The sequence below is a fragment of the Berghia stephanieae genome, chromosome 5 (assembly GCF_034508935.2).
Source record: "Berghia stephanieae isolate SIO BIC M18660-M18661 chromosome 5, UCSD_Bste_1.3, whole genome shotgun sequence".
NCBI lineage: Eukaryota > Metazoa > Mollusca > Gastropoda > Nudibranchia > Aeolidiidae > Berghia > Berghia stephanieae.
Genome location: NC_088364.1, coordinates 48,825,617 through 48,849,351, shown reverse-complemented (window position 1 = coordinate 48,849,351; position 23,735 = coordinate 48,825,617). Strand labels below are relative to the sequence as shown.

The window sequence follows — 23,735 nt, the reverse complement described above, 5'->3', positions numbered from 1 at the left end:
AAAAGCTCCGGCGTCTTAATAGTGTAGATATAATATCTACAAAGTCCCAAAAGATAAAAATCTTCCAGTATATATATAGGAATAGAGCGACTGGCCGTCCGGCATAGATTGTGGAGAGAAAGTGAGTGTCAAATGTTAGACCTATCAGCTTTTATAATAAGTGGCTACGTGACAGAATGTAGAACGAAAAGTATTCACTAATTAGAAATTAATTCGAGGGAAGGCTATAAAAGGAAAGACGATCTAATATTAGAAGGTAAAGTTTATCTAAGCCTACCGAAATATAACTGGAGTGAGATGAATTCAGTTCTTAATAAAATAAAATTTAATAAGATAATTGTGAACAACCTTTACTGTGACACCCCCCACCCACGTTTAAAATATACTCTTTAACCATTATGGGAAAGATAGATTTTACAAACGGAAGTAAATTTACTATCATGATACTCTAGCATTAATCCATTGTTATGATTTGTGCTACAATTAAATTATTTATTAACTAGACATGGAAATGTTTATATTAACGTAGGTATATGAATGGGTGACAATAACAATGAAAGATTGTTATTACAAATCATTGTGATGAACAACATGATGGCAATGTGATTACAAATCATTGTGATAAACAATAGTGATGGCAATGAAGCATGATTTAAGTCGATGATATGAAGGAATATATCAAAGTCCTGGATTGCTATGTACTGTCTGTGCTGCTATATGGTTGTGAGAGCTGGACCATAAACAAGACCATGGTTAAAAGACTGGAGGCAGTGGAAATGTGGTTTTACAGAAGAATAATGAGGGTGTCATGGATGGAAAGGAAAAGAAATGAAGAAATTTTAGAAATGGCAAACAGAAAAAGATCACTGATAACAAAAATCATCAAACGCCAAATGGAATTTTTAGGACACATTATCCGCCACCCTGGTTTGGAAATACTCGCCTTGACTGGAAAGATGAATGGAAAAAGAATAAGAGGAAGACAAAGAATAACGTATTTGAAAGGGATAAGAACTTGGACAGATGAAGCTGAGAAAGGTGGCGCTGCTTTAATAGAATTGGCAAGAGATAGATCAGCTTGGCGGAAGATGACCTCCGACGTCTGCTTCAGATATGGAACTACATGAGATGAGATGAGATATGAAGGTAATTTACTGAATGAAATGAATGAAAATGTAAATGGAATATTGACATTTCAATTATTAATCATAAATGAGTGAAAATTCATAACAATAATAGATAAAGAGAAGATTTCCCAAATCATGAATGGGTATGGTATATATATCCAAACAATACTCAATGTTACATTAAGTTGGGTCATCATGTTTACAAATAAAATTATCGAATTTGTGCGTTCTGATTTGGCATAGTTTGCGAGGTAACTAACAGTATGCATGGGAGGTTAAGTTATACCCTTCTCACGTGTTTATACTAATCGAGAAAGTAGGTCGGCGTGAATATTTTCACAGCCTGGTATGTGAGAGATACTGAAAGTGTAATTTTGCAAAAATAGACTCCACCTTAGTACTCTACTATTATTCATTTTGTTATTTCTTATGTACGTGAGTGGTTTATGGTCCGTTTGGACCACAAACTCTTTTAGCAGTAGATATCTGCTGAATGTCTTTAAAGCAAAGACGATGGCCAGTCCTTCACACTCTATTACAGAGTATCGTGATTCTCTGTCCAATAATTTTCTGCTTGCATATAAGCAAGGCATTAGAGTTCCCTCATGTTCCTGTAATAGTACACCTGCGATGCCCTTATCAGACGCGTCAGTTCTTACAACAAATTCTTTTGACATGTCGGGTAATTTAAGAATTGGTTCTGAACAGAGTAATGCCTTTAATTGGTTAAAGCTATTCTGACACGCTTCTGTCCAAACAATTTTGTTCGGTGACCCATTCTTTGTCAGATTTGTTAGCGGTTGTCGCGATGTGCGCGAAGTTGTAAATGTATTTCCTGTAAAAATTTAGGAGCCCAAGTACTTTGCGTACTTCTTTTTTTGTCTTAGGTGGTTGCAATTGTGCGATTTTTGTTTGTTTTTCTGTCTCGGGTGTCTGTGTCCATGACCAACGGTATGATTGATCCTGCATTTGAAGCTTCGATATTAGTAAACATAGGTTGCGACACTGTGTCTCTATCAAAATATTTTTTTAGCATATTTGCATGGAATGTCTTTGTTGTGTTGTTAATTTTAATCTCGTAATTAACATTAGATTTTACTGCTGTTATTTTGAATGGTCCTTTCCATGTAGCTAAAAGTTTACTCGAGTCATCGGGTAAGAGTATTAGTACTTTGTCACCAATCTCAAATTTTCTTGATTTGCTTTTGCGATCAGAGTATTCCTTGTATTTCTCTGCTTTTTTAGTGACGGATTCCTGTGCTAGCTTACATGTGTCCTCTATTTTGTCTTTCAGGTTTCTTACATATTCGTAAGCAAACATAATTTCGTTATTGTCCTCCTCATTCCCTTTACAAATGTCGGCTACTATATTGATCGGGCCGCGAGGTGATCGTCCATACATCAACTCAAATGGGGAGTAGCCTGTAGATTCTTGGGGTATTTCTCTATATGCAAATAGGATTGCTGGTAAGTATCTGTCCCAATCATCTGGTTTTTCTGCTGACACTTTTCTTAACATATTCTTTAGAGTGCCATTAAATCTTTCACAAAGACCATTTGCTTGGGGGTGGTAGGGAGTTGTGAATGAGTGTTGGATTCCCATGAGTTTCATGGTTTCATGCATCATATGTGATGTAAATTGGGGTCCATTGTCCGACATTATCTCATTTGGTATGCCTATTCTAGTAAAAATTGTCATCAATGCTTCAGCTATGTGATCCGATGTAGTTGATTTCAATGCTATCGCTTCTGGCCACCTGGTTGCGTAATCGACTAGTGTTAGTATGTGTGTATGGTTTCTATCTGATTTTGTTAAAGGGCCTATAATGTCAATTGCAACTTTTTGAAAAACTTTTTCAATAACTGGGGTTGTCTCTAATGGCAATCTCGGTATTCTGCCTTTTGCGACTCTTCTTTGGCATGTGTCACACGATTTCACATATTCTCGGACGTCTTTAGTAATTCCAGGCCATGTGAAATTCTCGGATATTCTCTTCAATGTGGAAGAGCTCCCAAGATGTCCAGAAGTTATTGAATCGTGCGCTATTCCAAGGATTTTGTTTCTGTAAATACTTGGCGTGACCAGTTGTTTAGCTATTTTATTTCTTTTCCTATGTAACCTGAACAGAATATCTTTTTCAATGATGTATTCAACTTTTGGTTTCGTCCCTTTGCGATATTGAAATATGAAGTTAAAGTTGGGTCCTTTTTCTGTTCTTCAATGAACGTGTTCCTGTCAAATTGTTGTGGTTCAAGAGAAATAGTCATTGGCTTCTCTGTTGTCTTAGTCATCTTTCTTGTTTCTGCTAGACAAGCTGTTTCTTGGGTTAATGACCATTCTTTTACATCTGTTGGGTTGTCTTTAAGACCTTTTATATTGCCAACAATAACATCAGCGACGGGGTTGGTAAGTATACAGCATTCCACTATTCCTGTATAGTATGGGGTTTCTATGTACACGTTAGCTGTTTCAAAGGTTTCGACTGTGCCACTGAATGTGATGCATTGTACCGTTTTTCCAGTTTTGTCTTCGTCATTGATCAAAAATGCTTTTATTCCTACTGTACTGCATCCTATGTCTCTCAATATTTTGCAATCAGTTCCATTAGCTTTGCCTTTACAAAAAATAGCGATCCTGATTTGTGAGTTTGTGTTAAAAGTGACATACCTTTCACGCAATACACATTTATATTTTCTCCTGACATTACTCGTGTCTGATTGTTTACACTTGTTTGGAGTGATGCATTTGCAGTTTCTTTTGGATATCCCACGATTTTGTAACATTTGTCTGCTGTGTGGCCTTTCATTCCACAATATTGACATTTAATTATAGGTTTGTTGGTTTTCTTATACTCAGTATTATTGTCAGTGCTATTTCTTGTTTTGTTTTGATAGGGTCGGCTATGGTCTCTATTGAACTGTTTGTTCCATGGTTTGTTACTATGATCATATTGTTTCACTTGCGTGTTCCGAGTGATTGATCGGCTCGTTCTATTTGAGTACTGAACTTTAGGTGTACCTGGACTCTGAGCAGCGGCAGCGTAGTATGGTTCCTTCAATGTTCTGCTAAGGGGTGTCAATGGATGTGCGCTGTTAAAGTTTTCTGCGTAGATTTTTAATTTGTCCAAGTTTTCTGGCTTTCTCTCTTTAAAGAATGCGACTAAATCTGGGTTGCAAGCTTGATAGATTCGATTCTTCAGCGTGAGATAGTAAAGGCCTGCAAAGTCGTCTTGTTTTACGTTTGCCAACTCAAGCCACCGATTTAGAAATTGAGTAATTCGGTTCACGAATGTATTAAAGTCTTCTCCACTTTCCGGTTTTGCAGTGTGAAACCTTTCCTGGTAACCATCTTCCGTTAATCTAAATCTTTTTAGTAGAGCGTCTTTAATTTTTCCATAGTCATCTGCATCTTCAGTTGTTAAGGTATAGAAAACTTTTAGCGGTTCTCCAGATAAGCAGTTAATCAAGGCTGTGGCCCATTTGCTTTCTGGCCAACGATAACCTTTAGCCTGAACTTCGAATCGGTGTAAGAAGGATTCTAGACAGTCTGAGCGTTCATCGTATGTTGGCATGCGTGGAAGTTTCACGAAAAATTCATCACTATTATTATGTTTTCTTTCATGACCGGTTTTTGTTTTTTCAATTTCCAGCATCATTTGGGTCCTTTTGGTTTCTTCTTCTGCTAAAGCTATTTGTCTTTTTAGTTCCCTTTCTTGGACTCTTTCTTCTCGTTCTTCTCTACGTATTCTTTCTTCATGTTCTTTTTCTTCTCTACGAATTCTTTCTTCATTTTCTTCTCTACGAGTTCTTTCTTCATTTTCTTCTCTACGAATTCTTTCTTCATTTTCTTCTCTACGAATTCTTTCTTCTTTTTCTTCTTTTATTTTCTCTTCGCACCATGAAAATATCCTTTCCTGGGGTATTTCTAAGTCCTTTGCGAGACTTAAGTATCTTTTATATGCTTCCATTTTTGCAATAAATTAGTTACGATGTTTTATATATATTATATTGACAGGATACTGTTACTGACTGTTTTATTTATTTACACTTACTGGAATGAACTGTTCTATTTTTAGAAATCTCTCTCTCTTATTTCAACTTATTATGTATGTTGAATTTGATGCCTTTTATCGTTATATCTTATAAAGCAATGTGTCAATACAATGCGTAGTTATTATGACTTGTGTCAATAACAATGTGTCAATCGCGTGTACTCTAAACTATGTTACTACGAAAAATGTATCACCAATGTGTGTGACTCGTCGTTAGTTTGTGTACAATTATTCGCAATGACGCTAATATACTAGAGTGTGATAACAATAATAGGATGCCAAAATAATCCCAAGTTATCTATCACTAAATATAACACGACGGCTAGTAGACTCCTTTTATTATTATTTAGTTTTTAAAGACTCACTTTTCAGAACATAATATATAAGTGGTTTTCGGTAACAGTAATATGCCAAAAATGTATTTAAAACAAATCACTATGCAAAACAAATCACGATGTCTATAGTTACTATGTGATGCCCAACTCATGTAAAAGAGAATAATGAAGGATATATTTACCAACTCAGTTCGTGGCTGGGACCTCTCTCTTGTTCAATGGTTGTTCAACAATTGTAATTAGGCATTGAAGAGTGTTTAACAGTGATGTCTGAAATACAAAACAATAAAATATCGTAAGATTTACAATAGTTCCAAAATGTGTTCACAACACTGAGTGATTGGATGATAGGTGAATGAATCGTTATGGAATGTAAACATATTGAAAACAATTCATGAATGAGGCAAACAACAAAATGAAATGAGTGATATAATAACAAAGTGGACAAGGAATGAATGAATGAATGAAAAACTGAGTGAATAGATGAATGAATGAATGGATAATGTATGAATGAAAGAATGAAGGGAGGAATAAATGTATGAATGATTGGATAAATGAGTGAATAAACGAATGAATGGATGAATGAATGAATGAATAAATAAATGAAAGAACAATGAATGAATGAATAATTTATAAATGAATAAATGAATGAAGGAATGAATCAATAAAATGCTATTCAATTTGAATGAAAGAATGAATGGATAAATTGCTATTCCATTTAAATGAAGAAATGAAAAAGAAAAAAAAAATAATCCTGTAAATAGGGAGTTCAATTAAAATATGATCAAGTGGGGCAATTAAGAGTTTTACAATTTAAACTTTAAAGTTAGATGAAATAGATATATGTAACTAAATAAATTCAATTCTTTATATGTGTCCCCTCCAAAATGTCATGGTCTCAAGTGAGTAAAGAGCTACTCGACTATGCATAAAGATATATGTAGAATGAGGCCCCAGAATTTACTAGTTACTATAAATGAAAAACAATTAACGATTTGTTTACAATGAAATAAAAATAATGATGAAATTTAATTAAAAGAGATAAACAGTGATCTTGGCAGTTACAAATAGAGATATGAATATTTTACGTAACTTATGATAATATGTCAGGTTCGTAAGTTTACGTTTCCAGGCAGTTGATGGGCTTGGATGATCTATTCCTCTGATAACAGGATCGGACTCGTAAAATTCCACTTCCAGGCAATTGGTAAGAGGTTATTGTGTAGTCCTTTGACAGCGGGCTTGGGTTTGATCCTTGAAGATTATACAATCAAAGTTAAAAGCTCCGGCGTCTTAATAGTGTAGATATAATATCTACAAAGTCCCAAAAGATAAAAATCTTCCAGTATATATATAGGAATAGAGCGACTGGCCGTCCGGCATAGATTGTGGAGAGAAAGTGAGTGTCAAATGTTAGACCTATCAGCTTTTATAATAAGTGGCTACGTGACAGAATGTAGAACGAAAAGTATTCACTAATTAGAAATTAATTCGAGGGAAGGCTATAAAAGGAAAGACGATCTAATATTAGAAGGTAAAGTTTATCTAAGCCTACCGAAATATAACTGGAGTGAGATGAATTCAGTTCTTAATAAAATAAAATTTAATAAGATAATTGTGAACAACCTTTACTGTGACACTATATTTGTTTTAACCTCTCCTCATTGCTTTCGTCTTTGTTCCAAGTGATATTTCTCGGGGGGTTTTTTCTGGTCATAGCAAGGATTCCTAGCTGAGATAGAAACAATTGAATGTATAGTTCCTTTTTTTTTGAGAATTGATATTTTTTTAACTTGTAAATCATATCTCTATTATAGTTATAGTTTTGAACATATTATCCTTTGTAAACATTTGTGTGTATCTTCCATTTTTTGCTTGTCCCAAAATGCCAAAATAAGCTTGTTTGAATGGTTTCTCCTGGGTGCTTTATACAGTTTTTCGTATCTTTTCTTTGTATTTTCTGTATATTCATATTCTGTCTTTGTCTTGGAATGAGATTACTAAGTTTTGTCCGGAGTCCTTGGCTGGGAGGGAAACAGTTGAATGTATAGGTCTAGTTTTTAGGAGTTTTTTTTTCTTGTGAATCATCTCTCTGTTACGTAGTTATTTTTTTATTGTTTTAAAATATGATTTGTTAACATTTGAGTGTATTCCTCTTAGTGGGATCTTGTGCTGGTGTCTGGGTGAAACATTTAGGTGATCTCAAACTAAGTACACTGATAGTGATAGTTTGCTCTTGGAATCTACATCTCTTCCCTATTTGTATCATTCCCATTTGTCTTACTTTTTCCTCAAGTCCTTTTAATTGTACATCTAGAATGTATTTACTATCCAATTTTCATCCTTTTTACTGGCGCTGATATGACATAAATGTGTTGCAAGCGCCGTAAAACCATTAACAGCAGATCTGTTGCATAACAAATAATCAACGCATTAAGCCATATGAATAATGAAGCCATTTATGAAGAAAATTATGTTTAAAAAATCAGTCATCATTTTAAAAACAATAACAAGGGAATCTAAATATAGTAAAACATTGAATATATCGCAATACATATCAAACGTCATACTGTCAAATGGGGTGGCTTTGCCTTTACCGATTTGGAGCATTTTGAGTATTCTTGGGCTTGTTGCAGTTACTTCTCTTGTTACTTTGATTTTTTTTTTTTTTTTGTTTTGTTTTTTTTTTGTTTTGTTTTTTTTTTTTTTTTTTGTTTATCAAAAGAATTAACAGCCACAAAACTAAATAAAATGTAGTCTGTCCAAATCTGTAGAGGCAAAGTAACTCCCATTGACGCTATCAATTACATATTTCACTAATCTGATAGTTCTATTCCCGCATTTTATGAAATCTCAGAATGTGTTCCATAGTGAGTTATAAAAAAAAATTTAAAAAAAAAAAAATCCTTTTATTCATCCTCAATGGGAAATTTGTCTTTAGGGTATATTCCAAGGGAAGACTGGAATAACCCAGGCGTCAGCCGCGGTGCAGCGTCGCAAAGTGAACTAGGGTGAGGTGACTTGCTCAAGGCCACATAGTGCAGCTGCGGGTGATCGAACTCGTTACCTTTCGGGTACGAAGCAAAGACCGTACCGCTGAGCCATGCTGCCCCCTTTGAAACTTTAACTTTAATCATGCTTAACAATATTGCTCTAAAATTTCAGCATTTATATTGCGCAACATCCTTTAAACATGCCCAGAGCGCTTTACAAGAGGTCCTTTGCCAACCGCAACACTTATCATGAAGGATGAAACATTACGCTTGTTAGGCAATTACAATTACATTTTTATCCACAACAGAAACAACGCTGTTAACAGTGAGGTACTCATTTTACACCCGAGTACAGTGAGACAATTTAAGTAAAGAGCCTTTTCCAAGGACTCAACAATGCGCTCCCCAGAATCAGACTCAAACCCTGGAACCTCTGGTCCGAAAGTGAGAGTCATACCACAAGACCACATAGCCTCACATATACCAACCACTTTTGCAAAAGATGCAGTTTTTGCACACTGTCACGGGCAAATACTGTTGTTGATATCATTTCCTAATGAGTAATTTCTGTTCGTTGTTGGCAAAATATTATAAATCTTAATACCTCCACATAGGAAGGATTCATTAGTTTTTTTAATGCACAGGTTTACTTTACATTACATAACCGCCCACTTACTTTGTCTCCCTCCAACAGAAACAAAAAAAATGAACAAATAATATTAAAATAAAGGAAAGAAGTAATACATTTTGGCAACATACCCCATATGATAAATCTAGATGGTTATTGTCACATGATTAAAATATACGCATAAAGAATTAGAGTCATATCCCTGTGAAATATAGGCACCTATATGTATAGGTACAAAGAAAGAGGAAGAACGAAAAAAAACCCAAAAAAAACAATAAACAAAAGACTCCACTTAGGTGACGCGTTAAAAAAAATGATAATGTCGACATAAGCCGTGTAGAATGATTCTCATTAAATATGATATGATCAGAATAATAGAGTAGAAAAGTCGTGACGTCACATCTTCACTTTTCTGGTTCCAAAATCCTTGGAAATGTGTATGTAACCAGCCCTTCCCGTCGGAAAACTAATAATGAATACGTTGCACATTGAATTATAAGGTGGCGTAACTATTTTAGTAGCAACAAGATATGAAGTGAGTAGAAAAGTGCCAGAAGACAATAGAGAATAAAAAATTTTTTTTCGCGGCGGAGGTGGGGTTTGAACCTGCGACCTTATTGGTACGACAACTCCGCCTGGCAGGTGAGAGCGTGGCTCTACCGTGTGAGCTATCCACGAACACAAAAATATTCGTTTCAAACCCAAAGTCATTTTTAGATCCCTCTCTCACCCACTTCTTGAGATCGCCGATTCGTTCACCACCTTCGCGAAATAATTTTGACCAGCAGTTAAGCTTAATAGCCAATATTCTCATCACAAACATATAACATAGAAACGATTGAGACATTGAGTATGCTCCGGTGTATGGGGTGAATTTTTAATTCAGAAAAGTGAGTGGAGCAGGCACTTATGTTGGTAACAACAAGATATGAAGTGAGTAGAAAAGTGCCAGAAGACAATAGAGAATAAAAAATTTTTTTTCGCGGCGGAGGTGGGGTTTGAACCTGCGACCTTATTGGTACGACAACTCCGCCTGGCAGGTGAGAGCGTGGCTCTACCGTGTGAGCTATCCACGAACACAAAAATATTCGTTTCAAACCCAAAGTCATTTTTAGATCCCTCTCTCACCCACTTCTTGAGATCGCCGATTCGTTCACCACCTTCGCGAAATAATTTTGACCAGCAGTTAAGCTTAATAGCCAATATTCTCATCACAAACATATAACATAGAAACGATTGAGACATTGAGTATGCTCCGGTGTATGGGGTGAATTTTTAATTCAGAAAAGTGAGTGGAGCAGGCACTTATGTTGGTAACAACAAGATATGAAGTGAGTAGAAAAGTGCCAGAAGACAATAGAGAATAAAAAAATTTTTTTAATTAAGCTTAACTGCTGGTCAAAATTATTTCGCGAAGGTGGTGAACGAATCGGCGATCTCAAGAAGTGGGTGAGAGAGGGATCTAAAAATGACTTTGGGTTTGAAACGAATATTTTTGTGTTCGTGGATAGCTCACACGGTAGAGCCACGCTCTCACCTGCCAGGCGGAGTTGTCGTACCAATAAGGTCGCAGGTTCAAACCCCACCTCCGCCGCGAAAAAAAATTTTTTATTCTCTATTGTCTTCTGGCACTTTTCTACTCACTTCATATCTTGTTGTTACCAACATAAGTGCCTGCTCCACTCATTTTTCTGAATTAAAAATTCACCCCATACACCGGAGCATACTCAATGTCTCAATCGTTTCTATGTTATATGTTTGTGATGAGAATATTGGCTATTAAGCTTAACTGCTGGTCAAAATTATTTCGCGAAGGTGGTGAACGAATCGGCGATCTCAAGAAGTGGGTGAGAGAGGGATCTAAAAATGACTTTGGGTTTGAAACGAATATTTTTGTGTTCGTGGATAGCTCACACGGTAGAGCCACGCTCTCACCTGCCAGGCGGAGTTGTCGTACCAATAAGGTCGCAGGTTCAAACCCCACCTCCGCCGCGAAAAAAAATTTTTTATTCTCTATTGTCTTCTGGCACTTTTCTACTCACTTCATATCTTGTTGTTACCAACATAAGTGCCTGCTCCACTCACTTTTCTGAATTAAAAATTCACCCCATACACCGGAGCATACTCAATGTCTCAATCGTTTCTATGTTATATGTTTGTGATGAGAATATTGGCTATTAAGCTTAACTGCTGGTCAAAATTATTTCGCGAAGGTGGTGAACGAATCGGCGATCTCAAGAAGTGGGTGAGAGAGGGATCTAAAAATGACTTTGGGTTTGAAACGAATATTTTTGTGTTCGTGGATAGCTCACACGGTAGAGCCACGCTCTCACCTGCCAGGCGGAGTTGTCGTACCAATAAGGTCGCAGGTTCAAACCCCACCTCCGCCGCGAAAAAAAATTTTTTATTCTCTATTGTCTTCTGGCACTTTTCTACTCACTTCATATCTTGTTGTTACCAACATAAGTGCCTGCTCCACTCACTTTTCTATTTTAGTAGCAGGATGTACAGATTATTAGGATAACGGGACGAGGATGGATTATCTTTCTTGAACACCAGCATATATTTAGACGGAAGAACAAGATGCCATCACTCTGGAACAAGAAGTGAAGAAGAATTTCACAAGGTATGCATTCGAATCTTCCGGAAGAGTGGCTTTACACTTCCAATGAGATTGGAACCCGTTATTTTACTTTTGTTCCCTATTGGAATATGGAGGAATTCCTTGTAATAGAAGTAGCAAATGTATGTAGCGCCTTTCGCCTAAGCCTCGAGGCCTTTTTACAAGTATATAGTTATAGGACATTAAAACTATGTGACATCCACATATATTATGATTCGACATAAGAAATAATACTTAGATGATAATCACATGCTCAAGAAAACCACCCATTTGCACACGCGCACACACATACACACATTCATTTAATTTACGTGTCAAAATCAAACAAGCAAGACAGCGTATTGCATTCTAAATCTGCAGATTATGTTAAAACAGCGTCATCTGCATGTAGAACTATCTAATGCCAAAAGGAATGTCCATCATAATATAAGCTGTTAGCATGAAACATGGATTTAATTGATGAGATACGGCGCATGAAATATGCTGGTAATAATTGTAAGTTTTATTTTTTCCAATTTATTATAACGCTATTATGAAATCTGCCATACTCTGGAAAAACACATATTTAAAAAATTTGCTCAGAAAACTCGTCCTACAAATATCGATCGATTTAAATGACTCTCATCTTGGCAAAAACTCTCAAACCCGAGACTTCAGTGAAGTCCCAGGTTTGAGAGTTTTTACAAAGATGAGAGTTATTTAAATCGATCGATATTTGAAGGACGAGTTTTCTGGTAATTTTTTTAAATATGTGTTTTTCCCGAGTACGGCAGAAATGGGCTCGATAATCGTGGGAGACGTTGCAATGAAATAGCTGCATCGTCTACTAATACTAATAGTAATATAGAGGTCGCTGAATAGCTGTCATCACACTTCTCCGTTTCTTGCAACCCCCCCCCCCCCCCCCCCCCCCCACCCCAAATCGGGCCCATGCTCTTCATGTAACATTTTATTGTAGTTTTTTAAAACTAAAAAAGTACATATAATGACACAACAGAAAAATCAAATCCCCTTCTTACGTCAGTAATTCTGAGTTGGGTTGTCTGACCTCCCATCGAAGTGGATATTGAGTGTTGAGGTCATTTGCTGTGTATTGTCTTCTATCCCTATGTCTGTTTCCCTTTCCAAGTTGCTCTCTGTCTTTGTTTTTGATTGTGATTGCTCGCCACCCCTCCTCCCCCCTCTCCCAGATCCTGATTCTGGTGGGGATCCTTAGTTGTGAGGGAGAGAGTCAAATATACAGTTTTTTTTTTTCTTTGAGAGATAATATTTTTTTTCCATGTATCTAAATCTAATTCATCTCTCTGTTATGCACTTTTATAATGATTATTTCTTAGTTTTAAATATCAATGTAGTTTGTAAACATTTGAGTTTATCCTTCATAGCGGAATCCTTTGCTTGTGCTTGGATGGGACTTTTAGATAATGTCAAAATAACACACAGTTGGGTGAATTGAATTATCTTTTCCCTGTTTGATCTAGTCCCATTTGTCTTTCTTTTTTCCTTGGTGCTTTTAACTTCAGATCTACAACTGTTCCTATGATCATACACCTTTTTACTGCTGTTGAAATGACACAATAGTGTCACAATAGCCGTAAAACCCATAAAAAACAAACAATGTAAACAAACTATACATCAGTAATATCATGGTCACACTTCACTATGGTACACGAGCACTGACCGGAAGTGAAGAACGGGCGGTTTAACATATAAACAACTTAAACGAGTACCATAATGGTCACTTATGCGATAATTATCTTTTCAGACTGGGTGCAGTCGAGATTTTTACTTCTGCCTCTCCTACCCCCCCCCCCTCCACTCCCCCTCCCCTGGCAATCCAGCGGTAATTTGGTCCGTTAGATCTGGCGGAAAGTACATTGCGATAGATAAGCGTCCTATCCAAAGGGTAGCAAGCAACCACTACTGTCCGTTTAACGCTACAGAAACCGGGATAAGTTCTGGGCCTAGTAACACCGAGGATTACTTATTTTTTATACCGATAGTTCTTTTATAATAATAATAAATTAAAATAAGATTGAGCATACAAACAGAAAATAAATGTAGCTGTGACAAGCCTTCATTTTGAAATTGTTGATATGTCATGTCGATGTTTCCTTTTTTCTGGATGGATTTGGTTCGTGTGATGAAGATACAGTTTGTTTTGGGCATTGGGTTGATCTGGGTTGAAGTTGGACGCTGTGTTATCCTGTTGTGTGATGTGACTGTCTCTCTTTAGGAAGTCAGAATACATCTGGATGGAGTAAAAATATGCAGTATGTCCTTTTTTTTAAAAAATGAGCTTTTATATAGAGCAATATCCACTAAACGTGCTCAAAACGCTTTACAAGGGGTCCCTGGCCAACAGCAAAACTTAACAGTAGAGAGACTGAGCCTGTAGGCGATATTATAATTTGGACAGAGACAACGTGCTAGCGGAGGTATCATTTACACCTGAGTACGTGAGAGAATGTGAGTAAATTCCTTTTCAGATCAACTATGCGCGAGCGAGGTCGAATCCATTCTTTCCGACAAAGTTCATACCACAAGACACATAGCGACAAATATCTAAATAGTAAATTAAATGCTTAAAATCCTCCTTATCAATCACGGAAAAATTTGCTCAAACTAGCGGCTACTAACTAAAAACAAGACCGTGAAACAGGTGAAGAAGCTGAGAGCACTACGCACGAAATAGTCAATTAAGGGTAATGTCTTGTAAAAATACAAACAAACAGAGAATACCCCCATCCCCTCGCCCGATAGAGAGAAGAGAGAAGGAGACCTGGCAACAGCAACGATACATTAAGATAGAGAGAGAAAGAATAGCAGTTAGAGCGATGAGTACGAGTATTCGGAAGAGACAGACGGTTAACGAGCAGGTATAAGACAGTACTCTAAGCAGCTGGAGGCTGATGAAGAGTCAGAGATGAACTTTTTTTTCATTTCGGGAAATTTTTTTTCTACAAAGTCAACCAAGAAAAAATATGTCCAAATGTCCGGTGAACGAAATGCCAAACTGCCCTCTTTGTCAACTAATAGCCTAGAACTGATCAAAAAATTACAAGGCGACAACTACCGAAAAAAAAAGCAATCTCATGAGATGTATTCAATGGTTCAACTAATGGGAATAATTTGTTTCCTTGCTCAATACAAACAACTCACTAGGCGGCGCACTAACCTAAAAACAACGTCACAATGTAATTCATAGAAGAAGGCTAGGCCTCGGCACAATGCCATTTTGAAGCGGTAGGTTTAAATTTAAATCGAGGTTTTATATAGCGCAATATCCACTACGTGTGATAAAAGCGCTTTTCAAGGAGTCCCTGGCCAACAGCAACATTTATCATTAAATTAGGATGGGATATTACGCCTGTTAGGCGATATTACCAGTTTTTCGGACAGAGACAACGCTGTTAACGGTCAGGTACTCATTTTACACCAGAGTACGTGAGAGAATGTGAGAAAAGAGCCTTCTCCAAGGATTCAACTATACGCCGAGCGAGGCTCGAACCCAGGACCTTCCGACCCGAAAACGAGTGTCATACCACAAGACCACATAGCGGTCTTCTGGGAAGAATCCTTTGCTTGTGCTTGGATGGGAATTTTAGGTAATGTCAAAATAAGCACATCAGTGGATGGCTCATGCAATCTTCTGTTCCCTATTTGAACCAGTTCTCTTTGTCTTACTTTTTTTTCTGAGTTTTTAACTTCGTAACTACAACTTTTCTCCCTTTTTGCCGGCGCTGAGATGATCTAAACGTGTTGCACGCGCCGTAAAACCCCTAAAAACAAACAGTATCTCTCTATATGCAGGCCTGGGGCTGTATAAAATCTCAAGTTACTTTTCTTTTCTTTCCTTTTTTTTTTTTTTTTTTGGTCACTTCCGTTTGACGCGACCAAAATATTTTTAAAAAAAAAAAACAACAAAAAAAAAAAAACAAAAAAAAAAAACAGACAAACAAACCCGACACCCCCCCCCCCACCCCCTACAAATCCACAACAAAACAAACAAAACAAAAAAAAAAAAAAACAACAAAAATTAAAAACAACAAAAACAAAAGAATGGGATAAATTCCAGGTGCATGAGCTTATGGCTCTAACCATTTTAGGGTTGATGATGTACGTTTAGGCTGAAGGTCTGAAAAGGTTTTAAGGGAAGTGGTTTAGACCGAATAGTCTAAACAGTCTTTTAATTAGGGTAGACCACCGACTTCTTTATTTTTCGATAAGAAGACGTCGGGCTAGACAGCCGATTCTTGTTGCAGACCGCTGACTTCTTTATTTTTCTATCAGAAGACATTGGGGCAGACCAATCTCGTCAGCTCTTTGGTCAAGGCAGACCACCGACTTCTTTATTTATCTATTAGAAAAGATTGAAGCAGACCAATCTGGTCTGTCATTTGGTTAGGGCAGACCAACGTGTACTTACTTGCAGGTCCGATAAGCTAAATTGCTATTAGATCATTGTTGTAATGGAAATACTTTTAAACCAACGCAAAATCAAGCCTATGATTGCGTTCGGCTATGAGACCTGCATGCACACAGGGGCAGACCAATCGGGTCAGTTCTTTGGTTTGGGCAAACTGAATCTTCGCATGCCTTTTATTAGGGCAGAACAACCTCGAATCTAAAGAAAAGCATGTAATGATTACAGTCGTTCTCAACGCCAATTCTTACCTTGAATTCCGGTGTGGAAAACCCAGACGTTGTCGGCAATCCTGTTCCAGTCCCAGCCACGCTTTTACTCCTTTCAAGATTCCCTCGTCTTCTTTTGCTTTTATCTCTATCGTAATCATTCAGTTCTAAAAAGTCAGCATCGCAGATACAATTGCAACAGAATCGTCTGCAGCAAGGAAACATCGGTCGCTTTTCCCTCGTTTGCCGATGGAAGTACCATGAAGCGAGAGTTGCAATAACGCCCAGGATGATAAGGAAGATGCCAAAGATCTTAAGTAGTTCCGGATGTGATGTCACGTCCTTCAAAGCGAAGACAGTCAATACGATACCCGTATGAACACATATAATTCCTATTAAGGCACAGAATCCCCATAGTTCTCTTCGAATTTTTTCGGAAACACGTTGGCTCACCATTGTCTTTCAATGAATTCTACTCAGAGATTATTACCATATTGTCCCTATTATTGAAATGATATAATACAAGTGGCATACATAATAGAACTTGAAGTGAAATCATTTTGGGCATATTTAGACGTTAGAATTTTAGAGTTTATTAATAATCAAGATTAACAGTTTAATGTAGTGGAACGGATCGGAATTGGACTCAAACAAGAAATCTTAAACTTTCTTTTTTGCAACTTCCAATACTCGTTACTCTACCTCTACTACAATAGATTATCTGATACTATCTAAAGAAACACATAAAAACTTATGGAAAGTTCCAAAAATCTGTACGTGGAATCTTTCTTATTCTACATGATTAATTTGTTAATTGAGAATTATGAAATTCCAGTATCAAGAGAATACAATAAAGAGAATTTTCCCCCTCAATGTAAAAAACAAAATTCACACCACTCTCATAAATTTAATCCAAAGCAGGGAACAAAATAATAAATTCAATCCTTTTTTTCAGAAACAAAAATAACTGTGTTGTCTGAGTCCCACACCAAACAGTATTATTTTGTTTTAGTAGAGATTCCAAAGTTCCTTATCACGCATTCGTAATCTCTTTTTATTCGATTTCAATCGAATAATAATGTTTCTCACCAGACAGTATTCTCGTACGTTACGCCAATCCAATCAAACCTTCAAATGTTCGAGCCTATCGCGGCGTTCGATCTGTGAATAAAAAAAATAATTATCTTACATTTCATTCATGGCGATCGATAAATGTATATGGCATTCATAAGGATTTATAAAGACACATTTCTAAATCAGGAAAGAAAATAGGTAAAACCAATCAGTTTAGTATTTACGAGAATAACAATTCATTAAATAGGACACACACTAAAGAATCCAAGTCTTTGCGCCGGTGGTTTTTTTTTCGCAACGAACAAAACAAACTCCTTGATATGTTCCAAAGTTGAAGAAGTCCGTATTATAATGATATGAGAACCGACCGTGAATAGATAACCCAGTTAACTGCCGTACTCTGGAAAAAAAAGTATTTAAAATGTGGCCAGAAAACTCGTTCTTTAAATATCGATCGATTAAAATGACCCTCATCTTGGCAAAAACTCTCAAACCTGGGACAAAGAATGACTTTGCGATGTCCCAGGTTTGAGAGGGTTTTTTTCCAGGCTGAGGGTAATTTAAATCGATTGATATTTGAAGGACGAGTTTTCTTGCCAACTTTTTAAATACGTGTTTATCTAGAATACGGCGGTTAATTATCTTAAGGTATAATTTCATGTTTCAATGCGAATCCTTTTACATGAGCTTGGTTAAAAAATTAAAAAAAAAAACAACACACACACACACACACATAAACACACACACATACAAACTAACAAAAAATAACGCACACACTAAAAATACAATTTAAAATACAGACCAAACATTCCGAAACAGACTGATGTCAGCTATAGTGTCCTACTGTAATTAAACAACATGAAAAACAATTTGGGGGATGAAATAAAACAGATTAAATAGTTCCTCTGAGCCTTAACGCTCATGGATCCGGAGTTTATCCCGAGTTGTGTAGCTTTTAAAGGACAGTGACAATTGCTTGCTACCCTTTGGATATGTTGCTAGTAGTCTATGGTAAACGAATTTCCTCCACATCTAACATAGCTACCCAATCAGTGTTGGGTCGAAAAGGGTCCCTTTATTCTAACGCGAGTGCTCTATCCACGTAGCTATCGGGACCCCTCACTCTGTAAGCTTCACACCTTTATCTCAATACTTCCGCACGTCTATGAAACGTTTTCGCGTTTGGGAAGATTCATGTTATTTAATGATCAATTTAACTGACCCCGAACCTGTCAATAACTCTTCAATCCAAGGCGTCTTTCATGAAGTCCGTGGTTTTGGAATGTTTTTAAAACTTAAGGATCATTTGAATAGACTGATTTAGGAAGTGAAAGTTTTCAGGTCAAATGTAAACAGGCGTGCTGTCGTGTATTAGAAACTGCTCAACCATACTGCAGTACTCTGGTTGGGGGGGGGGGGGGTATTTATAAACAAAACAAAAAATAAATAAGCACAAACACGTTTGTAACATTTTGGCCAAAAAACGTTCCCATCAAATGTCGATTGATTAAAATGACCCGAAGCTTGTCTTTAAAAAAAAAACAAACAGAAAAAAACAACAACAAATCATTCAAACTTGGGATTTCCTCTTCTGGTTTGAGAATTTTTGACAAGATGAGGGTCATTTTAATCCATCGATAATTGATGGACGAGTTTTCTGGCCAAACTTTTAATGATGTATGTGTGTGTGTGTGTGTGTGTGTGTGTGTGTGTGTGTGTGTGTGTGTGTGTTTTCTTTTTCAGGTATACGGCAGTGTAGTGGCCAATGAAAAGGTAAAGGCTAAGCTAATATTGGCCTTATACCCAATATTATTATTGCATTCCCAGCACGTGCAATTAGTTGTGACGTCAGTTGTGTTGGTTGGGAATGCAATGTTGAAACCTTAGCCAAATTGGTAATGGACCTAGTATAATAAACTATTAACACAGGGTTTGTGTGCTGAGTAATGATCCATGAATGATAAGTGACATTGAGTATAATGTAATGTAATCACCGAGGACCTATTTAAAAACAGCTGCCTCTGATAAATATAGAGATGATGATGATGTGATGATGGTGATGATGATGATGATGATGATGATGATGATGTTGATGATGATACAGAAGAGATGAATTGTGAGATTTTTCAAGTGTTTGGGACTAAAGAGTGTTGGACCCGTGAATTTGTAGATCAATGTTATGTGAAGGCTAAATATGATAACAATAAGGATGATGACATTAAGATGAATGAGCATGATGACCAAGACAAAGACGTCGAACACGATAAGAATGATAATGATCACAATGATGTTAATAGGTAGGTAACAATTATGATTGTGGCTATAAAATTGATAAAGTAATGTAAAAGAAAAAGAAAATAACTGAAAGCAATATTCGTCTTATTGTTGCTAACACCATAGTGTGTGTTATGTATAAACAATCAAAATACACCATTCTCATAATATCAGACTATTCATTGCTCATCAAAACTTATTTTAGCACATGTGTTCGACACATTAGTGTGTGTGTCTTTAATGTTTGATCGACACAGTTTCAATGTACATATGAAACATATTATTTACCGTGTCTCTGATTGCGACATCTATTTAACATACTATTGTGTGTAAATTTCATAATTTCAAGCACGAATCCTTATCGACCTGAACAAAATGAATTAGAAAGATCAAATATACATATTTTTGTTGCGCTTTGTAAAGCACTTTGAGCACATTTACTGGATATTGCGCTATATAAAAGCTCAAGTTTTTAAGTGTTTTTTAAAAGAGGGAATGCGAAAAAAAAAAAGACAATCGGTTTTCTCTCTTGATATTGTTAACGGAAAAGAATAAAAGTTGATGACAACAAGTGCCAACAATTTTGAATTATTATCATTATCATTATTATTATTATTATTATTATTATTATTATTATTATTATTATTATTATTATTATTATTATTATTATTATTATTATTATTATTATTATTATTATTATTATTTTTATTAGTATCATAATAATAATAATAATAATAATAATAATAATAATAATAATAATAATAATAATAATAATAATGACAAACAAACAAAACAACAAACTTTATCATGACTACAGAACAGCATTAATTCATCTATACTTTGAGCTATAATCAACACATCAATGTTCTAGTGTTAACTGCTTCTACTCTTTTAGATATTATGGTAAAAGAAAAACAAATCAAAAGGAACATGAGATCCAATAAACAAACACCGAACACAATAACAAAAGCACGGAAGAAAAGAAAATAGCTAAGAGTGGTGTGACGTCAAACACAACACAATTCCTCCCACCAAGAAACAATAGCACAAAATGATTCGTGGACAATCTGGTGAAACTCCATGCCAAAAAAGCCTTATAAATGGAATTAACAGAGACCGACTATCACGCGTCAACAACCCCATTCGTTATCACCAACCGAAACCTTGTCAGATTATCATAACAATGAATTGGAATCACGAGCAATTTTCATTGATCATTATTGGATTTTCCACATCAAAGGGTGTCGCCATTATCTCGCTATTGATGCTATGCAATTAGAAAAAATACTCACAACATCTGCCAACCGGATGTAATGTACCAACATACAAAACAATGTGTCGTCTTGAATGTCTATAGTCTGATTGGGATAATTTCGTAAGAAATAATCATTAACAGGATGTCTTAAAATAATAACAAAGAGCTGAGTGACGTCAAATTCGTTCTTCCTATATTTTTATTCTACTGTACTTCAACAAAAACATTTTGACATGAGAAAGTGGAATACGAATAATGTGTCGACATAGAAATATGGCGTAATGAATCGAACTCGAGTTGATGACAATGAAACGATCAAGTAATTATGCTTGAAATACATGGATAGAGAGAGAGAGAGAGAGAGAGAGAGAGAGAGAGAGAGAGAGAGGCATAGAGAGAAAAAAATATATATATAGATAGATAGATAGATAGATAGATAGATAGATAGATAGATAGATAGATAGATAGATAGAGAGATAGGGATTTAATCGTGTTATAATAATTATACAAATTATATCATACTCACACTAAGAGTGCTTGAAATGTTGATTACAACATTGGAGCAGATAGATAGATAGAGATATAGATAGCTAAATAGATAGATGGATGACAGATAGATATATGAATAGATAGATAGACATATAGATAAATATCTAGGTAAATATATATATATATATATATATATATATATATATATATATATATATATATAGAGAGAGAGAGAGAGAGAGAGAGAGAGAGAGAGAGATGAATAGATAGATAGATAAATAATAGATAAATAGATAGAAATATAGATAGATAGATAAATAGATAGATGGAAGGATTGGATGGATGGATGAATGGATGCATGGATAGGTAGGTAGATAAATATATATATATATATATATAGACAGATAGATAGATATATGAATAGATAGATAAATAGATAGATAGACTGATAGATAGACAGACAGACAGACAGACAGGCAGACAGACAGATAGATAGATAGATAGATAGATAGATAGATGGATAGATAGATAGATAGATAGATAGATAGATAGATAGATAGATAGATAGATAGATAGATAGATAGATAGATAGATAGATGGATAGATAGAGAGATAGATAGATAGGTATAAACCAACTTTTAATTAAAAGACATTTTACCTCGTGTACAAAAATGCATACTTTAAAAAAAAAAAAGAACAAAATACTAAACACGAAACATTTCGAACTCAAAACCCCTCTTCCGCCAATAATGAAAACACAAAAAATAGTAATAACATAGAGTGTAATGCGGACAACATGGCTGACACCTGTTGACATTGAGCTTCGGCTCAGTGGATAGTCTTATGTTTCTATTTATTCACTGTGTGGAATCTTTAATTTTTACCTGATGTGGACTAATCTTAATATTGGAACTTTTAACTTAAGATCTATTAAAAGTAACATTCGAAAGGAACAACTGTGTCAAGATTTAGAAAGTTATAAAATCGATGTGTTGTGTTTACAAGAGACGAAGATCCAAGATGGCGTCGACCAAACAATAAATGGTCACAGACTGCTGTGCTTTGCTTCCAGTTCACCTCACTATGGATGTGGATTTCTCATAAATAAAAACTGCAGGGATTTGACTAGTGACGAATGGAATGTTTCGGACAGAATATGTGTTCTTGAGCTTAAGTGTAAGATCAATTCAAGGAACCAGAATAACGATAATAAAGACGATCACGGTAAGAAGACGTTCACTATCTCAATCGTAAATGTTTACGCACCAACAAGTCATCGCGCAAAACAATACCCAGAGGAAACTGATAAATTTTACAAAGACCTAGACGATACACTGAACAAAATAGGAAACAAATCAATATTAATAATTGCTGGAGATTTTAATGCCAAAGTAGGAAAACGTCTCGACAGTGACACACTATGTTTAGGATCATACTCAAAAGGAAAACGTAACGATAACGGAGAAAAATTAGTCCAGTTCTGTGAACAGAGAAAACTTTTCATAACAAACAGTGCTTTCAACCACCCATCAAGACACCAGACAACATGGGTAGGACAAAGGAAAGACCAAACCCAAGACAAAATGATAACAATACACAACCAAATAGACTATATCATATGTCGACACCGCCATAAACACTACTCAACCAACTCGCGATCATACGGTGGTACACTGCTAACATCCGATCACAAACTTGTAAAAACGAATTTCAACATAAATGTGTACAGACAACGAAGACAGAAAGGTAAAACCGCAGTCAAAATAAACACGGCAAAAATAGTAAATGAGCGAGAATGTCGCATTCATTACCAATATGAACTTAACTCAAGTCTATTTAAAATAAAGCAAAACAGCAATCCAAACAATGAATGGAAAGAGACGCAAGCGGCAATGAAATATGCGGGGGAAGAAAGTGCAGGCTCTATTAATACAACTAAGAACAAACCAAATCGAACGCCTAACATCGCTATTAACGATCTATCGCGGCAACAAAAAGAACTTAGGATCAGGATACAAAACACGAAAGACTCGGAAGAAATAATAAACCTGAAAACGGAACGAAACAAAATACTGCATTCAATTCGATCACTTACAATAAAACACAGAAACGAGGAATTAGACAAAAAAGTGGAAGACATAGAAAAGTCCAAAAATAACGCATCGTCTATGTTCAAAGCGACGAAATCTCTGAACCGAAAACCATTCGAGAACCCAAAACTACAGGATAAATTTGGCAAACAGACAACAA

General features: G+C 35.9%; 1 protein-coding gene across 5 annotated transcripts in view; it reads right to left on the bottom strand.

Annotated features, from left to right (window-relative positions):
• Positions 1–13,565: 13,565 nt before the first annotated feature.
• LOC144973088 (uncharacterized) overlaps positions 13,566–23,735 on the bottom strand; it is a 21,730-nt gene continuing 11,560 nt past the window's right edge. The window contains exons 2-4 of one of the 5 annotated variants that reach the window (XM_078915115.1): positions 17,288–17,554; positions 16,436–16,893; positions 13,566–14,009 (exon numbers count right to left, since the gene is read on the bottom strand). In XM_078915115.1, coding sequence (XP_078771241.1) covers positions 13,836–14,009; positions 16,436–16,849 — 588 coding nt within the window. In that variant the 5' untranslated portion in view covers positions 16,850–16,893; positions 17,288–17,554 and the 3' untranslated portion in view covers positions 13,566–13,835. Of the gene's footprint in view, positions 14,010–16,435; positions 17,555–17,723; positions 17,883–20,773; positions 20,830–23,735 lie in introns of those variants that run through there. The other 4 variants (XM_078915116.1, XM_078915117.1, XM_078915113.1 and 1 more) reach the window with 4 other exon arrangements.